We start from the raw sequence: 19,910 nt of genomic DNA, 5'->3' as shown, positions 1-19,910 counted from the left end.
GTGTCTCAAACTTTTACAACTATATTCTCATAATATTAAGACTTTTTCTCATATAATTAAGACCTTATTTATGTAATATTAAATCAATCTCAAACTTGTTTAACTTTATTCTCAAAATATGTATTTTTTTCTTGTAAAATTGAGATATTTTCCTCATTTTGACGTTGTTCTCAAAATATTGCAATTTTTTTGGTAAAATTACAACTGCGTCTCAAAATCCAAAAATATTTAATATCAAAATATTAGGACTTTTTCTCATAAAATTATGACTTTATTCTTCAATTGTTAAGACTTTTTCTTGTAATAATACAATTTTTCTAATAAAATTACAGCTTAATTTTGAAGTAATGTGACTTCTTTCTTTAAATATTGTCCTGGATTTTAGTTTTATACTCTTCATGCTCTTGAAAATAAAACATAGATTTGACACAGATTTACATGATAAGACTCTTGTTGCTGTGGTCGTGAGGAGCAAAAATTAGGGTTGAGAAAAGGTTGGGAAGCAGTGCATTATGGGAACCCAGACAGAGAGCTGGTCTTCACATCATTAACCATTAAATTATTGGGTTAAATCTTGGTTTATTATGGTTTAGATTCAGGTAAGTCAATGCAACATCCTCCTAAATCACAAAAGTAAGTCTGACAACATGTTTTCATGCTCGAGTGTTTTTCAGCTTTTGAATTTGAGCTGCGATAAATAAACACTCCAACATGCTGCTAAACCTTCACACCGCAGCTCATCTACAAACAAAAAGGCAAGAAGGCAGAAAACATCCCTGCAGCAGCTCACAGGTCAGTGTTTTTATTCACGCCTTCGGGCTTCACTGTGATATTTGAAAAGACCACTCTGACCCACAGGAGAACGTTTTTATTGCATGACCGAGTCGCAGAGTCATGACAGCAGCTACACAAGAAGCATCAAGGTACGATGACCTGAACACATCCTGCAGGGTTTTATATTCACTTCTGTACAAGAGTTACTAATGCATGAAAACATTATGTAGGGATGAAAACATAACAACATAACAAGAGCACTGACATATAATTCTCTCTAGATGAACTGAATCAAGAGTTTTGGTAATAAATCCTGTTTTTTGATAACTTGCACCAAACTGACAAAGACTGGAAATATCTCAGAATGCTTCAATGAAATGACTGTACATGTCACCATATTAGGTTTATAAAGATTTCTCTTATTTTATCATCATTTCTCTCTTTATATTATTTTTATTTACATTATTTACATTATTTAGACATCATGAACTCATCTTCAGTCCAATTACTCACGTTGTTCATCACATAGAGACATCAGGGAGCTACTATCAGCCATCAAACACAGAGGTTTTTATGCTTTAATGCTCTCTGTTGTATTCTCTGGTAGCGTGTAAACAATATAATCTGTTCAGAATAAAGAAGTCAACGAGTTTTACCAGAAGAACATTGTGGACCAAACATGGCTGCTCGCTCTTCTACATTGCTTTATGGCTAATAAACAGAAAAAAAGCGATGCAAGAGGAGATGAATTTTTCATGAATTAAAGGTCATTTGACTGTCTCTATGGTCTCTTAACTAAAGGTCACACAGAGGTTTGCACAGCCGCAGCCTGTTCAGACCGTCTGCAAACTTGAAATGAATGAGTTGGAGCCTCGTCTCAAAAATTTGGACGACGATGAGCTGCGACGACTTGCGGCTCCTACTCATAATGATGCATGATGACATTGCTGGAGACGCTGCATCAAGCAGAAAGACGGACTGAGCCCCTTTCAGACCTGCACCCCTTTATTTAACATGTCAGTCTCATGTCTTAATAAACATCTGAGTCACTTTGACGTCAAAGTCAGAAGACAATCTGACGACCTCTGAAACGTTTCTGTCACATAAACATAAACAGCAGCAGAAGGAAAACATGTTTCACTGTGATACATTTATTATCTCAATCTTCATCTCTGACACAGAAAGAAAGTAAAATCACTTTAATTAACTATGAAACTCTGTGAAAGAGATTCTTCTCGCATCTGATCAGTCTATGAAAACAATGATACAACAACAACAACAATAATCTGAGCAGCACTTTCTTCATATTTTACAGTTTTTATTCAGTCAGCTGCGATACGAATAAATACATTTACATGCAGCATGTTGAGCTAATAGGAATTAAACTGAACTTCCTGTCGTGGGAAGGCAGCAGAATTTACTCTCTGATAACATTAAATGATGAAACTGAGGAGCAGGAGACCGACGCTCGTTCATTAAAACTTCAACAGCAAAATACGTCTTAAAATCCATCAGAGATGCAGCAAGAAATTCTTTTTCCTCTTGATCACAACATATTTAACTCACCGCTGCTCTCGTCCTCTCAGATATCATGAAGCTGAGAAACATTAATATAAGACTTCATCTGAAGCTTCACTTTAACAGACAGATGTTACGTTTTCCATGTCTGAAAATGGATTTACTGTCTAAAACTGGAATTATGCTTCTGCAGAGACGCATGTTAACGTCTCTAACTAACCTACACAGAGACGAACGTCATGAGTAACAACATGTGTGGACTTTAACATCAAATAAATAAAGTTATTAATTGTTATTAAGACGTCAGACTGAAACAGGTTCGTTAATCCCACAAGGACAAAACTAAGAGATCTGTCAAACTGTGTTAAACTTCACTTCTGTGATTAAAAAAAAGACAAAATGTTCTCATGTATTTCTAAATAAAACCAGACAAAATATTCAGAATATAAACTAAACTGTCAAAATACTCAACAGATGAGACAAGCTGCCGCCTTCAGAGTAAAACCACAGAGGAGAACGACGGCGACGTCTGCTGCTTCCACACAGATTCCCTCCTGAATATTTTAACTTCCTGACAGTCGACCTACATTTTACTACGATTCAGAGCGAAGCTGCGACTAACTGCCGTTATTGTCTTCATCTATTATTCTGCAGATTATTCTCTCGATTATATATTGGCTGGAATATAAAACCATTAGGGGGATAAATTACATTTTTTAAGGTGGCGTTCCTTTATATTCAAGGTCAAGATATTTATATATTTGATTTGATTCAAGAAAAAAAGAGTTCTGGTATCAGTATCGGCCGATATCCAAACTCGTGTTTTGTATCTTCAAATAGTATTTTTCCAAAAGTAGGTGTCTGAAAAGTGAGTGGTCATCTTATTAGAGCCAATACGGTAATCATTCAGTCTATAAAACACCTGAAAACAGCTTCGAATGTGGAGATATTTATGTTTATAATGATATAAAACAAATTATCACATTTGAGAAGCTGAAACCAGAATGTTTGTGAAGAGTTTTGCTTGATCAATTAATTAATTATCAAAATACTAATTGATCAATCGACTAATTGTTGCAGCTTTGTTCAGAGGGTCATTGTTCTGACACATTTCTTAAGATAAGACCTATTTACACCTTTTGACTTGTCAAAATTTGAATAATTTCAGGTAAGAAATGTCAACTTTCAGGTGTTTTAACCACACAGTTCCTCCTGAGGGGTCAAAGGTCAGGACCGTCACGTCTTTGCAGTCTTGTCTCTGTTTGCCCTGAACTGTTCTACATCCACAGCTCCTCTCCTCCACTGCTCCGTGTGCTCGCCCTCTCGCGTCCCTGCAGCCTCAACATCTCCAACATGCTCCTGGCGTAGGCGTCCCTCAGGTTCACGCCTCCCGCCGCGCCTCCCTCAGCCGCCTCCACCACCAAGCCTCGAGCCAACCTCTTCAGCATCTCGCCGTGCCGGATCGCCGCCTCCTTCATCTTCAGGGTGAAGTAGCAGGCGGAGAAGCGTTCGTTGATGATGGCGATGGGGAGCGCCAGGATCAGGATGCCGGACAGGATGCAGAGGAAGGCCAGAACCTTCCCCACCGCCGTGTCGGGCCGGATGTCGCCGTAGCCAACGGTGGTCATGGAGGTGGTCGCCCACCACCAAGAGGCCGGCACGCTGGTGAAGGTGGAGCCAGGAAAGTCGTGCTCCAGAGCGAACACCACGGTGGCGAAGATGGAGATGCCGACGCTGAGGAAGAGGAGCAGGAGGCCGACTTCCTGGTAGCACTGAGCGATGGTCATACCCAGAGACTTGAGGCCTGAACAGACACAAGGACAGACGAATGTTTTCATCACTTAACGTACTGACTCATCAACTCAGGACAAACTTTACATTTATATTTTGTTTGGTATCATCAGGATTGATTATATATCAGATATTCTGGCTCTGATCAACACTGCAGCCTTTAGGGGGCACCAGCAGTACTTCAGATTATATTATTATCACATAAGAACCCATTTCTCCTTAAAGGAAAATTATGGGGAATATAAAACATTTCTGAATTTTATTTTGAAATTCTACCTTCTGTAATGTAACATATATGTCATAACTTGTTTTATATCAATTTGTTGAAGAAATGTGGTCAGAACAGGTTAAATGTAATACAGGACGTCTTATTAAAGCATCAGAATTGTTAAATGGGTTGAAACTTTCCTTTAGTAACAAAAAACAAGCTTTTTAAAATTAGCTAGTTCTGTCACATTTGCTGACCAGGCACACCACCATTTTGGAAGTGATGTCATGGGTACACAGATTCACACATTGTCACATGACTGCAGCAGGATGTTCAGCAGATGTCACTGTAGGGACTTCATGAGTTGATGAGGATAAAAGCTGTATAAGGAATTTTCCAGCACATTGAAACGGTTGGTGACACCTGTGTCAGCATGGGTTCTTATGGGTTAAATCATATTATTAAAACGATTATATTAGATTACAATAGATTAGAAGATTATTATTAAATGAGATCAGAGAAGCGAACATGTTGACTGGATCCAAACCACATACTTATTCTTTCTAATTTAATAAGAAGTGCAGCTGCTCTGACAAAGTGCACATGTTGCATTCAGTCTGCATACAACTGGGACATACTGCACTACTTTGTTATAACAAATGAATGAATGAATGAATGAATGAATGAATGAAATTTTTATTATTGTGTCATGCATACAACTGTACGCCCAGGACCAGAGTACAACGTTTATATTGTAAAAAGAAAATCTTTCATCTTCAGATCCAGAGTTCATCATTAAATAGTTCAGACATTATGAATTACAGTTGGGAGTTTACCATATATTACTGAAAAGTCTAAGTGAACACTAATTAAACAATCTATCTCACCTTCTTTTTTCTCATCTGAACACCAGAATATTTCAGGGTTTAGTCGAACAATTTCATGAAACAGTAACTCTCTTAAGTCATCATAATTTGTACAGTACAATAGAAAATGGGACTCACTTTCCACTTCACCCAAATCACAATTCTCACACAATCTATTTTGCTCCGGAATATTTTTGAATCGACCGATCTCATTGGCCAGAGGAAGAACCAGCTCTCAACTGTGCAACCAAAGGTCTTTGGCCTCTAGATAAACAAGATGTTACATATAATTCAGGGCCAAAATTCTGTTTGATATGCATATATCTCTATATTTTCAAACCATTTTTCTTCAAATTTCAATAGAAGCTTGTTTTTAATAGAGTTAACATTACAGCACAGGTTGTTCCTATAGATATACAGCATAAACCCCTGCAGCATAATTCAATATGGGGGAGACACATGCATCATAGAGTTTGGTATATGTACAATAACCAAGATCATTACATACTTTCAACATTCAACATTGTGCCTTTAACACTTCCACTGCTCTATGGTCTCTCGGCGGTGCAGAGGATTGTGGGTAAGAGTAGCAGAAACGCTCGCTGGCTTTCACACTGCAAACTGTGACTGGATGCAGTAGAACATCCTGGTATTTTTATCATGATGCATTTGATATAATATGTATTGCAACATACTAAATCTTTTTCTGGCACTAAATAGTGTGATAATATAGATACTGGACTTCTTCTACGTCACTTTAAATAAACTCACTATTTCAAACATGTTCATATTGATTTTATTATCGGTTTTATGATCTCTTGGTGTATTTTATCATTTTATTATTATATTTTATTCATTATTAGCCTTTTATTGTCTGTTTAATTTGTTTTATTATCATTATTATTAGTTTTATTATAAATGATGATGAAGATTATAAGTGTGAAGTGCATTAAATAGAGCAAACAATGTGTTTAAATGCAGCCTAAAGAGAAATAGATTTGGATCAATAATCAATAGTGTAAATAATGAGTTTATCACATGTTTCTTCAGATATTAATTTTGGGTTCATTCACACTGCTGTAGGAGAAAAACTTAATTTCAAAATGAGTCTTTTTGTTGTCTGAAATGTTTGAGTAACTCAAACCGTATAATTAGTTATTAAATTAAAGTCTTTCATTGATTCATAACTTCAAATTATTGCTGAACAACAACAGCAAAGTGTTTTCTTTCCCAGCAGCAGGTCTTTGTGTACAGTTTCATAATGAAACTTGTTATTTCTCTCCGGTCGTGTGTGTGTGAGCGACGGCGACGGATCATCGTCTCTTCATTTCTCTACGGTCTGAACAGCCGAGTGAGTCTGAGGTCTGACGCTGCTCGGCGAGGAAGAAATATAACGAGGAAATTTATAAATATACCCACATGTGAGCTGCTCGCAGGGGCGACATTCACACCCCAGAATGACTTGTCATGTCTCTGTTCTCCTCCGAGAGAAGAAGAAATGAGCTTTGCTGCAGAGTTTAAGGAGGATTTGAAATGAGCTCATAAAAGGTTTCCTGCTGCTTTTTACATTTATAAAGATTTAAAACACTGAATCAAAGCAAATTAACTTCTGCAGTTTGTTTTCACTCAATTTTCACAACAGAGTCAACAGAAAAAATTGATTTTTTCTGCTTCTTAGTTGAATTTCCTGATCAATAAAAACCATCTGTTTGTTCCTGAGAGCAGTAACGGTCTCAAACAAGATGATCAATGATCAATGATTGGTGTCGGTCAGCGCTTCTGTCCGCAGTTGCTCTTTACTGACTAGAAGCTCTGGGCATGATGGGAAACCTGACTCAGGGTTTGATCACTGCTGATCAACAAAATCACAACTGAAGTACATTCTTAATTCTTATATTTTATGCACACGATATCCTAAAATACATGTTTTAATCCTGAATTTTTCAGGGAAAAACAATCAAAAAGCAAAAATCTTGAATCAATCTTGAAAGACATTGAGATGTATTTACGTTCTGGCTCCTGCTGCTGCAGACACGTCTGACCAATGAGAGGACAGAACGTTCTCACCTGACTTTTAGTGATGATTTTCGCTTCTGTGTGGAACGAAAAAACTGAACTAACAAGTTAACAAACTAACAACCAACTCATTCATTTATCCAGAACAGAACAAGACACACTATATGCTTGAAAACATCCCTGTATGTTTAGCACATGATGTCCTTAAAATATGATGTTTAAATTCTGCGTTTTGCAGGAAAAAAATGGACCCCAAGCTTGAAAAAAACCAAGATTTTATTTATGGCCTCTTGAACAGGAGGAATGATTACAGTAACGAGAGACACACAGATATCTGATATTTCTCTTTTCAGTTTTTGGACTTTTTCTCTAATCTTTGATTTTTGCTGAAATATTGGATCATTTGAACATTTATTGAAATGAAAGCATGTGAGAAGTTTAGAGGGAAAAATCACTATTTGGTGGAGCTGTTAACAACTCATAGACATGTGAAATGTGACCCCGACTACACACTGCTTTTTGTAAGACGTCAAAAGCCAAAAAGGTTGGAAACCACTGGTTTCATCTTTAACAATGTGTTGTATTTTAAAAGCTTGTTATATTATCCATTGTGTCAAATCTTCATCTGAAAAGTAACTAAAGCTGTCAAATAAATGTAGTGGAGTAGAAAGTACAATATTTCCCTCTGAAATGTAGAAAGTAGCATCACATGGAAATACTCAAGTAAAGTACAAGTACCTTAAAATTATACTTAAGTACAGAACTGGAGTAAATGTTTGAGGGAAATTCTGTTAATCGAAGGATGATGCAGAAACCGGAAAATAACGAATAATGAAGAATCCTTAAATGTGGTTTTTAAAATCTGATAAATCAGACGTCATGTTTGCATGAATATTTATAATAAATGTGTATTTTTGAGAGAGTTTGGCTGCTACAAGCTTGTTTTTCATCATTTTAACATCTGTAAATGTTTTACATTTTGTTCCAGTTATAATTTGTCCAAATTAAAAAGGAGGTGAAAGATTAAAGAAACACAGCACGTTAATTAACGAGCTTTACTGTAAACACTTACAACACTTATATTTGTTTTTCATTTCGCTCTATTTTTTTTTTTCCTACTTCAATATTTGCCTTTCTTTCCCTTTTCCTCTTTCTTTCGCTCTCCATCACCCCCCCCCCCCCCATGTTCTCTTTTATTATTCATGAGTTGAGTCCAGGGATCATCATCCTTCCCAAAATCACCCACATCAAAGCCCTCACACAGTCCCAGTCTGACAAATACGCTCACGCACATATAATCACACACACACACATCCTCCGTCTCCTGAAGGAATTTGCCAAAATGTGAATCGAATTTTTTTTTTTCTCGTCTTTGTCGTCCTCAGAAAACCTCCCGGCTGTAATCTCACAGCAGCAGCTTCCCACCGCGGAAAATTACAATTTCCTTTTTCTCTCTCACATCATGTACATGAAATCCTCTGACAGGCTGAGAACACATGACCGACTCCTTCAGCTGTTTGGAGTTTTTATTACAACTTTTTGTCATCTATCTTGAAAATACTCCTATCGTGTTCTTCGTTGGTCTTATTTCTCTAAAATGCTCGAAGAACCTCAGTTATCAGCAGACTGAGTTTGCTCATAGATGTAAGATCTACCGATGAGGAACATGTGATGTGATCAACAGCTCCAGAACAGCCACTAAATGGACCTTGTGGCAAAAATTTTTGTCAGTTGCCGTTTCTGCTGTTTGACAAACAGCACAAAGTTTAGATTTATACTTCACTTCTACAAGAGAAAAGACTTTGAGGATGAAACGGTGACACTTTAGGGGACATATTCTGCATATTTCCAGCCTCTATATTTATATTCTGGGGCTCCACTGGAATAACTTTACATGATTTCCAGTTAAAAACTCCTTATTTATCTTCTACTGGTCCTTAATGCAGCCCCTCAGTTAAGCCTCTGTCTAAAACAGGCCGTTTTAGCTCCTGTCTCTTTAAGGCCCCACCTCCTGATGAGCCCACTCTGTTCTGATTGGTCAGCTTTCAGGAAGCTTCCTCCGGCTCTGGAGGCTACGTAAACAAACTATAGTAGCAGGATTTCACTTCTTTATTTCTCCTTCTTTACTCCAAATGTCAACTTCTCAAATCCATCCGTACATGTTGGAGCTGAATCAGATCCGAGTGGACGACGTGAACAACATCAGCAACAAAGATTACAGAACGAACTGCAAACACGATAAGCAGGTGTCATCTCGTCGGAAAAGGTGAGAAAAACATGCAAATAACCTGGGCTTTGTCTTACAGGGAGCATTTTTACACACGTTCACCTCAAGTTTAAACAAGAATCATGGAAAAATATTCTAGAATAAAATATGAACCTTGAAATTTGCATGATACATCCCGTTTAAGAATATTTAAGCCTAAAAGCATCTAAGAATATTTAAAATGCTAACAGTATGGTATAAATAAAAACTCAAAATAAATGTCCTTCAGTTTATATTGTGCTTTAGTGCATATTGCCAAACAGAAGTAATCGAAGTACCACAAAGTATTTGCTGCAAGTATTCTGGGGTCTTTTAGGGTCTCAGGCTCCTGTTGCACACATTGCTTTGTTCATAATCAATAGAAATGATGAACAAAACTATAAAAATAAGCCCCAAATTCTATGAAACCATAGTTTTCCTTCAAGGAGACATATTGGCAGCAACAGGATCAGAAGAAACTCATGATTTTATCTCCCAATAATCAACACTAACTGATGCAGACTTGAACAGAGATGCGTTTCAACATATACAGCATCATCAGCTGTTTACCTGTCGAGTGTCGTCCCAGCTTCAGCATGCGGAGGGACCTGAGGAGTCGGAGGACCTGCACCACGCGGCCCATGTTCTCCAGCTCGGTGGTTCCTCCGTGGAGGTTCTCCACCGTCAGCGTCACGTAGAACGGCAGGATGGCCAGCAGGTCGATCACGTTGGGAATGCTCCGACTGAACCGACACTTATCCCTCACGCAGAGAAACCGAAGGACCAGCTCGCCGGTGAACCACACCACGCACACGTACTCCAGGGCGTCAAACAGCAGCGGGGCACCGAGACCGCTCACTTCAAAGTCCTCCCCTAAGTCCAGCGAGATGAGCACCATGTTGATAACCGACACCACGACGAAGAAGATCGAGAGCGAGCCAAAAGTGCGAGCGGCGCGTGATGATTCGGGTTTCTCCAGAAGGTCCCACAGACGCCGACGGAAAGCCGGGCAAGCGGCGCCAACAAAGTCCTCATCACTGTCTTCGGCCTCGAACTCTCGATGTACGTCGAGAGTTTCCTTCTGCTCCTTGTGGCGGTAGTAACGCTCGCGGCAGCAGGGGCTGATACGAACCTCGTCGATGCCCCAGTACTCGATCTCCTGCAAGAAGGAGATCTCACACAGCTCCTCCCTGACGTGCAGGTGACCCGTCCGGTAGAAGTTCATCACATACCTGCAGCAGAAATACAGACAGAGAGGGAGCATCCTGTCAGCAGAGAAGAAGTAGGAGTTTATGGAAAAACTGCATCGTTATCAAAAAAGTGACACAAAACAGTCAAAGATCACAGTTTACAAGAAGAAACTCTGCTGTATCTCTCTGTTCTTTTGTTTCATTGATTACAATTAGAACTCATTGTTTTCATTATCAGGTTTTCAGTTTGTGAAACAAGATCACATTTAAAGGTGGAACAACAAGAAGTAGCTTCAAAAAAAAGCTACAGACGAGTCAGGAAAGACTTGAGGAACCGCTTCGACATTGAAGATGAGAGTCATGTGATTGACAGAGGTAACCGAGCTAGCACTAATGCTAACTAGCTTCTCTTGGCGGTGATTAACTTCTTTGCAGAAATTACGACGAATCCAAGTTGTAGGCAGAAATATACAAGCTACCATCACCGTGTAACACCTCAGTACTGTAGAAACGGTTGAAAATATCAAATATCATAAAAATAAAGGTTATCATCTAAATGTAGTCCAGCTTTTCTGTTCTGCTCTGCTCCATGAAATCAGTTTTACTTTCATATATCTACATTAAATCATCAAGACGGAGCGATCTGCCCACACAGGGCCAATGGCAGCCAAAACTCCACTTCTCTGCTTTTACAGTATCACATGTTTCACATTTGGCATTTTAGCATGCAAGTATATAACATATATAACATATATATATATATATATATATATATATATATATATATATATAATGTCAGGTGGAGATTTTGGTTTTGATCCAGAGATTCTTCATTTAAAATATACGAAAACAAAGACAGAGAAAGTGAGAGAATCACAACAGGATTTCTTCTCAGCTGATCTCACAGTTTACAGTTTATTTTTGAGGTGAGAGCTGAGTGGAATCACACTTTAAAGGGCATCAGAGCAAAACAGTGAACGTCATCAGTTAACGAGAGCTGACAGCAGACCTGTGAAGACGACCTCCAGTTTTAACATCAGGTGTTGCTTCTCATTCATGCAAATGTTTGACTCGAGGCAGAAACACACCAGAGGAGTCACAGTTCAGACGTGTCTCGTTGTTTTCAGAGATGCAACGTGCAGCTGTTCTTTACTTGAGTATTTCCATGTGATGCTACTTTATACCTCCACTCCACTACATTTATTTGACAGCTTTAGTTACTTTTCAGATGAAGATTTGACACAATGGATAATATAACAAGCTTTTAAAATACAACACATTGTTAAAGATGAAACCAGTGGTTTCCAACCTTTTGTCTTTTGACGTCTTACAAAAAGCAGTGTGTAGTCGGGGTCACATTTCACATGTCTATGAGTTGTTAACAGCTCCACCAAATAGTGATTTTTCCCTCTAAACTTCTCACATGCTTTCATTTCAATAACTAACCGTCTGAAAGTGTGCTCAGTGTTCACGTCTTCGTCCTCTGAATGAGGCTTTTTACAGTGCGGCTGCTAAAAACACTTCAGACATGGTTGGACAACACTTCATATACAGTCGAGCTGGTTTCAAACATTCCCTGCAGGGTACAAAGCAGTGAGGTCTGCACACTGTTAAGCTCCCAATAAATATTTTTATTCTCTTTATTTATTGGGGGCTTAACAGTGTGCAGACCTCACTCCTTTGTATGCTGCAATGTTTTTTTTTCTTTTGTCTTGCCTGAATACTTTGCCTGGATGCGCACACTCGCTCAAGCTTTCCCTGGCCATTAGCAGGAACTTCTGACTGTAGAAATGATTTTTTTTTTCCATTAAATTACATTAAAGATCCCCTCCAGGCATGTTTACAGACATACAAAAGAACTCTGAACAAAAATGTTTATTTACTTAGTTTACAGTCCTTGAAATTACATCTCCTCCTTCTCCTGAATTCAGAATCTCTGAATATGTAAATATTTGTTCATTACAAAAGTTAAACTGCTGGACACAAGATGTCTCCTACTTCACTATTGTTTGTGCACTAGAGGTTTCAACGTTGTGTAAGTTGCATACTGGACCATGATTGGCTCCAAACTAGCTCTGATGTAACAAATCCTGCTCGTAGGTTCACGTGTTAAACTGAGATTTAAGGTGAAACTTTCCTCCTTCAGCAGATGAATGTGAAAACAAACTCTGCAGAGAGAAGAGAACAACATCCAACTGAAGGAACAAGAAGGAAAAACGTGTTTTTGACTTGAGGGGGGACTTTAAGTTATGTGTTATTTGCATGTTTTAAATAAGGGAGGAGAAAATGGTGCCACCTACTGGAAGGTCTGTGAGTTGCGGTCAAAGAAAAACTCGTTCTCCAGGAAGTCTGCATCATCGCAGAGCTCCAGTGCCGAGTCGCGGCTGCAGCAGGCCAGTTTTCCCAGCCGGGTCTCCGGGTGGGACGCCAGCAGCTCCTGGGACAGCAAGTAGCGACTTCCACCCACGTTGATGATGAAGAACTCGAGCGAGTCTTTGACGCAGGACGCCGTCGTCTCACAGAAGAAAACGCTGGAGTCCAGAGACACCGGAGACTCGCTGAAGCTGTAGAGCTCCGCCCCCGCCACCGAGCTGGAGGAGAGGCTCATGGCGGGAGGAGGGAGGAGCTGGAGGAGCTGGAGGTGACAGTAACAGACAGAGCACTTTAAGTTACTCTTTCACACTAATTAATTGATTTTTGGCCACTTGGAAGCAGGAGGATTCATTCTACAACACACAGCTCCACATTTTACAATCTTATAAAGTTGTTCTGGCCAACTGCTCACTCAGTTTCACATACAGTAAGTCCAGGAAACCTCAAAGGGGACATATCATGCTTTTTGTGGTTTTCTGTTATTTATATCCTGTTCTGATGTCGGATGTTAAACATGGCCAAAGTTCCAAAACCTGAGGTCAACATATGTAGAAATGCTGCCTGCAAGACAAAAGTCAGGGATTCAAACTGCTCTCAACGCTTCATTTACAACATTTTTTTTCGACCTTGCTGATGACATGATATCAGCACATCATGCCCATAAACAGCCGTCCGTTCTGTAGCCTTGGTTGCTAAGGTTGTTGCTCAGGTTTTCCCATGTGTTGTTCACACTGTTCACTCTCATATTTCAGGTAACAGTGTAATATTCATGACGTTGACACAAACTGTTCCTGGTGTACAAAGAAAGATGTTCAGTACAAACCTAAATTAAGAACATATTGTCTAATGAAAAACATTGTGGAGCCTCATGTGAAGCAGAATTTATCCAAAGTCAAAGATCTCTGTGTTCACAGTTACGTTCAGGTACCATCAGCTACAGAAACAGGCAGGTTTAATGTCCTCATGAAGAGAAAAGACTTTGTTTGCTGTGTGATTTAGGTGAAAATGAAGTCCATTTTATGTTTTATTACTCATTATGTGAATAATAAAATGTCTTTTTTTGAATAACTGAAAGAAACTTGAGCTGTTTTGCAGTTTTTTTCAGGAAGGAAATCTCTGTTTATTTGTAAAGCCTGAGACAAAAGACAAGGTTCTTTGTTTGCAATGTAACGGAAGAAGTTTTGTTCTGCTGTTCAGCTGTATTTTGGTGTCTTGTGAGTCCATGTGGGCTCTGGCACGCATATGTGCATGACACAATAACTAACAAACCATCTATCTAACTAGCTGTAGTGGTATTGTAATGCTGTGTTATTTGTTTTGGAACTTAAGTTTTTTTTATTTTTTTGAAAGACACAAAGAACACAGTCATTCAAGGACTACAATGTTCATGATCTGTACATGTGTGTGCATGTGGGTGTGGTAAATCCACAAAAAGAAGGTAAAGAGAAAAAATGAAATAAAATAAAGCTATGACCAAGTGAGATGAGCCTGTGTTGTTGTTGGGGATCTGCTGGACTTTTGAAGGAGCTTTCACCAGAATATCCTCACTTGACCTCAGTTATAACAAGAATGACTCAAAGGAGAATAAAAAGAAAGAAGAGAGAAGACAGAGACAGAACAAAGCTGAGAGACACATCCATAAAATGAGCAGACATACAGTATAGTAGAAATGAAAGAGATTAAGCTTCTGGCAGTGTCCTACTTGTAGCAGAGCTCTGGCTGCTTCCACTTTTAAATATTTTAGTTGGCTTATCTAATTAATAGATCTAATGCTACTATTCCTGTGATCATTCATCAGAATCAGGAACAGGTTAGTAGCAGGTAGTTTTCACATATAAGGACTTTGCTTTGGTCTGATGATGCATAACAACAAACATAATGTGAGGACAACAGAGACAGGCAATTACCGCAAAACACAAGAAACATAAGTGACAAATAAACAATAGAAGATATTTAAAAAAGTGTTATACGAATAAGTTTGATATGTCTGTTTTAAAAAAATAGAGCTCTGCAATTTTGTGCAGGAATGTGCAAAATATTGTGTGTATGTGCAAAAGTTTACAGTATGAAGTATATAGATATGCGCAATACAGAATATGTGCAAGATGTGCGTTAATGTACATGTGGTGACAGTGGGGGTCTGGTTAACAGTCAGTGTCAGTGGGGGTCTGGTTAATAGTCAGTGTCAGTGGGGGTCTGGATGGCAGTCAGTCTCAGTGAGGGTCTGGATGGCAGTCAGTGTCAGTGAGGGTCTGGATGGCAGTCAGTGTCAGTGGGGGTCTGGTTAACAGTCAGTGGGGGTCCCGGTCCTTGGTGATGAGGCCAGCTGCAGTCGGGAAGAAACTGTTCTTTTGCTGTGGGGTCGGCCACAATCTTTCCTGCCCGCACCAAGGCCCTGGAGGCGTGCAGGTTCAGGAGGGATGGCAGGTTGCAGCTGATCACCTTCTCAGCACAGTGGATGATACGCTGCAGTCTGTCCTAGTCCTTGGCAGTTGCAGCAGTGTACCAGATGGTGATGGAGGAGGTGAGGATGGACTCAATGATGGTGGTGTAGAAGTGCACCATCATTGGCTTTGGTAGGTTGAACATCTTCAGCTGATGCAGGAAGTACATCCTCTGCTGAGCCTTCTTGGTGAGGCCGCTGGTGTTCTGCTCCTACTTGAGGTCCTGGCTGATGATGGTTCCCAGGAAACAGAAGGATTCCAGGGAGTCACACAGGGTGATGGGGGTGGGTGGGGATATGTTCCTTCTCTAAGTTGTTTTGGCTGCATCAGGACACCAGATGGTCCGTCTGCCAGGAGCTTGATGGACTGATGACTGGAGGTGCAGCTGTTTGTATACAGAGAGAAGAGTAGAGGAGAAAGAACGCAGCCTTGAGGGAAACCGGTGCTGGTGGTCCAGTAGTCAGAGACGTGTTTCCCCAGCTTCACATGCTACTTTACTGTCAGACAGGAAGTCGGTGATCCACAGTGAGTGTGCCTTTGACCAAAATGTTCAGTAATTCAACAGATGGGATGAGAAAGTTGGGAACTAAATCTGAAGAAGTTGTTCCCTGATATACATGAGCTCTTCTCTGGTGACAGAAGTTCAGCTACTGTAGCAAAACACTGAGCTTACAAACAAGACAAGACACAACAAAGTACACCAACACTGACATCCTGCTAATTCTGAATATTATAATCTGAGTATTACAAGAGTATGTTTGAGCAGAGACAGAGATGGGATGATACGCAGAAGAAAACAAGCTGCAGTGGAGACAAACATAAAGCTTTTTTTTGCTCCTCTGCAGTGACAACATGTAACTGAGATGACGTTGAAGTTGTTGTGAATGTTTGAGGGTCAGTGAGCTGCTGTCAGGAGCTCAGAGCTTCTCATCGCTGTGTGAAAGCATCTGATTATTTGAATCATATGACAGATGCAGCAGCTCAAATCCTCCTGGGTTTACAGGGTGTGATTCTGATGTGTGAAGCTCATTTTCTTACAACATGCAGATGAGTCCTGGTTGGTGAACCAGAATACCTGAAAATACTCTGGGTTATGATGGATTTACATGCTGTAGCTTCTCCTCAGAAATGTAACTACACGTTGGGGCTACAGAGATACCACGAGGGAAAACAAGAAGTTATTGGTCAGCTTGTGTTTCTGATGCCGGTAGTTTGTTGAAAATGAAGACAACATGAAACAGGTTGAAGAGCGACTCTGTTATCTCCTTGTCGGTAGCACAAATCCATCAAAACCACTTCTACGGCAAGTGACAGTGACACACAACATAAACACTGTGAGGAACATAATTTAATCACGAAAACGGCCCAATTCCATATGATACAGTGTGTGTTAGTGTTGATGTGGGTCAAATTCCTTCTGTAAGGACACGTCTACAACATCAAAACAAAACACTTTCCGAAACAGGCAATCTGACAGTCACATCCATTTTAAAGAGGACATATTCTGCACATTTCCACGTCTAGCAGTGCTACTAGAGGTCAGAAACTCCACAGGGTACCTTTAATGGACAAAGAGCTTCACACACACAAACACTCACACACCAATGGCTGTAAGCTACCATGTGAGGTGATGGCTTTTGGGTTCAGTGTCTTTTGCTGAAGGACACAAGATGTCAACATATCAACATACAGACAGGAGAAGTATGAGATTGATCCGCCAACCCTGCAATTAGTAGATAAACTGCTCTACTCTCTGAGCCAGAATGTCAATAAAGGACTTAAATGGATTACTCTGAGCGCTAGGAGCAAAATTATATTAAAAGCCTTTATTTCGGCAGGCATATAGGTTAAAATGCAAAACGGTTTCAACCTCCCAGAATCTTCATCCCTGTTCTGTTTTCCTTTTTTATCTTTAGGAACACCTTTAAGGACACATATTCTGCACATTTCAGCTCTATATTTATATTCTGGGGCTCTACTGGAATATCTTTGCATGATTTCCAGTTAAAAAACTCCTTATTTATCTTATACTGGTCCTTTATGCAGCCCCCCAGTTCAGCCTCTGACTGAAACAGGCCGTTTTAGCTCCTGTCTCTTTAAGGCCCCGCCTCCTGATGAGCCCACTCTGTTCTGATTGGTCAGCTTCAGGAAGCTTCCTCCGGCTCCGGAGGCTACGTAAACAAACTATAGTAGCAGGATTTCACTTCTTTTTCTCCTTTATTCCAATGTCAAATCCACCCATACATGTTGGAGCCGAATCAGATCCGAAATATAAGACTGGAGAGAACAGACGGACGTTTGTGAGCATGTGTGAACAACCTGATGTGCAGGCAGCATTTCTACATATGTTCATACCAAGTTTTGGAACTTTGACCATGTTTAACATCATAACATCATAACAGAATATACAGTAGATATAAGATAGAAATAACAGAAATGAACATCTGACCACTGACCTGAAGTTTTTACTGTGTGGCAGAAATATGTCAAGTTAAGTCCAATTGAAACTCATTTTTTGGCAAAGGACTGAGATGTCATACCTGCTTGACTCTACTGTCTGTCTTTCTCTATTAATGTGTCAGGATGTCAGTTCAGACACATTTTACATGAAGTGAAACACCCTAAAAGTTCACGAAGTTCAAGAATTAAAAAACCTTTAAAATACTGGATTTTTCTGCTGAGAATGAATCAGTGAAATCTGATGAAATTAATCACAAATGACTCCATTTTATAAAATTACACACAATACTAAAGATTACACTGTATGAAATATGTTTTTACTCAAAGTGTATAAAAAAGTGGATGCACATTTGCAAAATCAGCACATTTCTTTTACTATTAAGTGCTTCTTAACGTGTTAATAACCAGCATCCATGTTGACTTTTAACATAAAAAATACACGTTGTTATAAACACACATGAAAAGCAACAAGGACCTAAAAATAGACTACAAATAAATAAATATTATATATAGAACATTATGTTTGTGTAAAAGGTCACAGCTGGAGGAAATGTGTGTGTGTGTGTGTGTGTGTGTGTATGAGTCATTAATTTATATCAATGTATGTGCAACCTTTTCTCCAGTTTTGTGACACATTCATGATGTCATTTAATCATTTGTGGCACCAAACATAACCTTTGTGTTAGAATAACACAGTTACAGTTTATTGGATTTAAATACACAATATCAAAATTATGTTTTTAAAGGTGGGAGACAAACAGACTCAGTCCTCTGCAAGATGTTTAATGTTTAGAAAAGATTTTCTTCAACTTTGGACGTCATTTCTCATAATCTGATCTCAACAATCATGTCTCAGTTTCACATCCGGTCAGATATTTTGTGTCATAGTTTTGTTTTAAGAGTTTTTCTTTTCTTTTCTTGTGAAATATTTCTCAATTTATTGGAAACTTGGAGAGTTAGTGATTGAACGTTTGCCATCATTTTAGTTGTTTCTAATTCACTTTCTATTGTGCAACTTATGAGTAATGTTAAAGTTATTATTCCATTAACATATTAAAGTTTAAACTGGATAAAGTTTAATCTATTAATTGTTAGTAATTGTTAAGAAAAGAAATCAATGATTCCAGCTTCTTAAATATGAATATTTTCTGGTTTCTTTTGTCCTTTTTGACAGTAAAGTGAATATCTTTGGGTTGTGGACTGTTTGTCGGGACAAAACGAGACATTTTCTGACAGATTAATCGATAATAAATATAATTGTTAGTAACAGCCCTAAACTGGAGGCTTAGACTCAAACACCATCTTAAATTATTTGTGCACGTTTGGTTATTAATGGTAAAATGAATTGTTCCAACTCATGCAGTGTGGAGACTTCTTTTAAAACAGCATTTAGAGGATCATTTACATGCAGATCTAATCTGCAGAAAGTATAACTGAACCGTTGATTCGCAGTTTCCGGATCAGATTTACAGTCAAACATCTTGTTAGAGACGCGAGGCTGCACTCAGAGAAGTTGAAATAATGACCTCAGTATTTATAAAATCCTGTCTGGACACAATATAGTAAAACATTTAATTAAATATTATTTTAAAATGTGATAAATTATAAGAAAATGTATGAGGCAACGCACAAAGCGAAACTTTCCTGCCAACATCTTGCAAAACATGTTGATTGATGATTGTAATATGCAATGATTATAACAAATAAACATGTGTTTTAGCAAAATATAAACGCAGGTTATCGTTCAAAAACACAGAAACAGCTGACAGTTGGTGTAACAAGGTGATTCTTACCTGGTTTAACCGAAGAGAATCTCGAACATCTTCGTTCAATAAATCCACATTTTCACTAATTCTCGTACAAAATAAAGTCCAGTGCAAATTAAATGTCTCCAGGAAATGATCACATGATGACAAAGCAGGAGAAGAAAGTGACTTTGTCTCCTAATATACAGTAGAAAGTCTCGAGTTTCGTCTCAGAGAGGAGACATCTCAGCGGCTCCTGAAGCCTTTCTGCTCTCTGAGG

The 19,910-nt window shown here is 38.9% G+C and overlaps 1 protein-coding gene across 1 annotated transcript; it reads right to left on the bottom strand.

Moving 5' to 3' along the window:
• Window positions 1–853: 853 nt before the first annotated feature.
• kcnv1 (potassium voltage-gated channel modifier subfamily V member 1) lies at window positions 854–19,910 on the bottom strand. Its single transcript, XM_067600394.1, has 4 exons — window positions 19,679–19,910; window positions 12,909–13,243; window positions 9,989–10,650; window positions 854–4,096 (listed from the first exon to the last, which is right to left on the bottom strand). Exons 2-4 carry the CDS (start codon window positions 13,214–13,216, stop codon window positions 3,570–3,572), a joined length of 1,497 nt encoding a protein of 498 aa, XP_067456495.1. The 5' UTR covers window positions 13,217–13,243; window positions 19,679–19,910; the 3' UTR covers window positions 854–3,569.

The sequence above is a fragment of the Thunnus thynnus genome, chromosome 10, assembly GCF_963924715.1.
Source record: "Thunnus thynnus chromosome 10, fThuThy2.1, whole genome shotgun sequence".
Lineage (NCBI taxonomy): Eukaryota > Metazoa > Chordata > Actinopteri > Scombriformes > Scombridae > Thunnus > Thunnus thynnus.
Note: the sequence above shows the minus strand (reverse complement) of the source record. Positions and strands in the feature narration are given on the sequence as shown.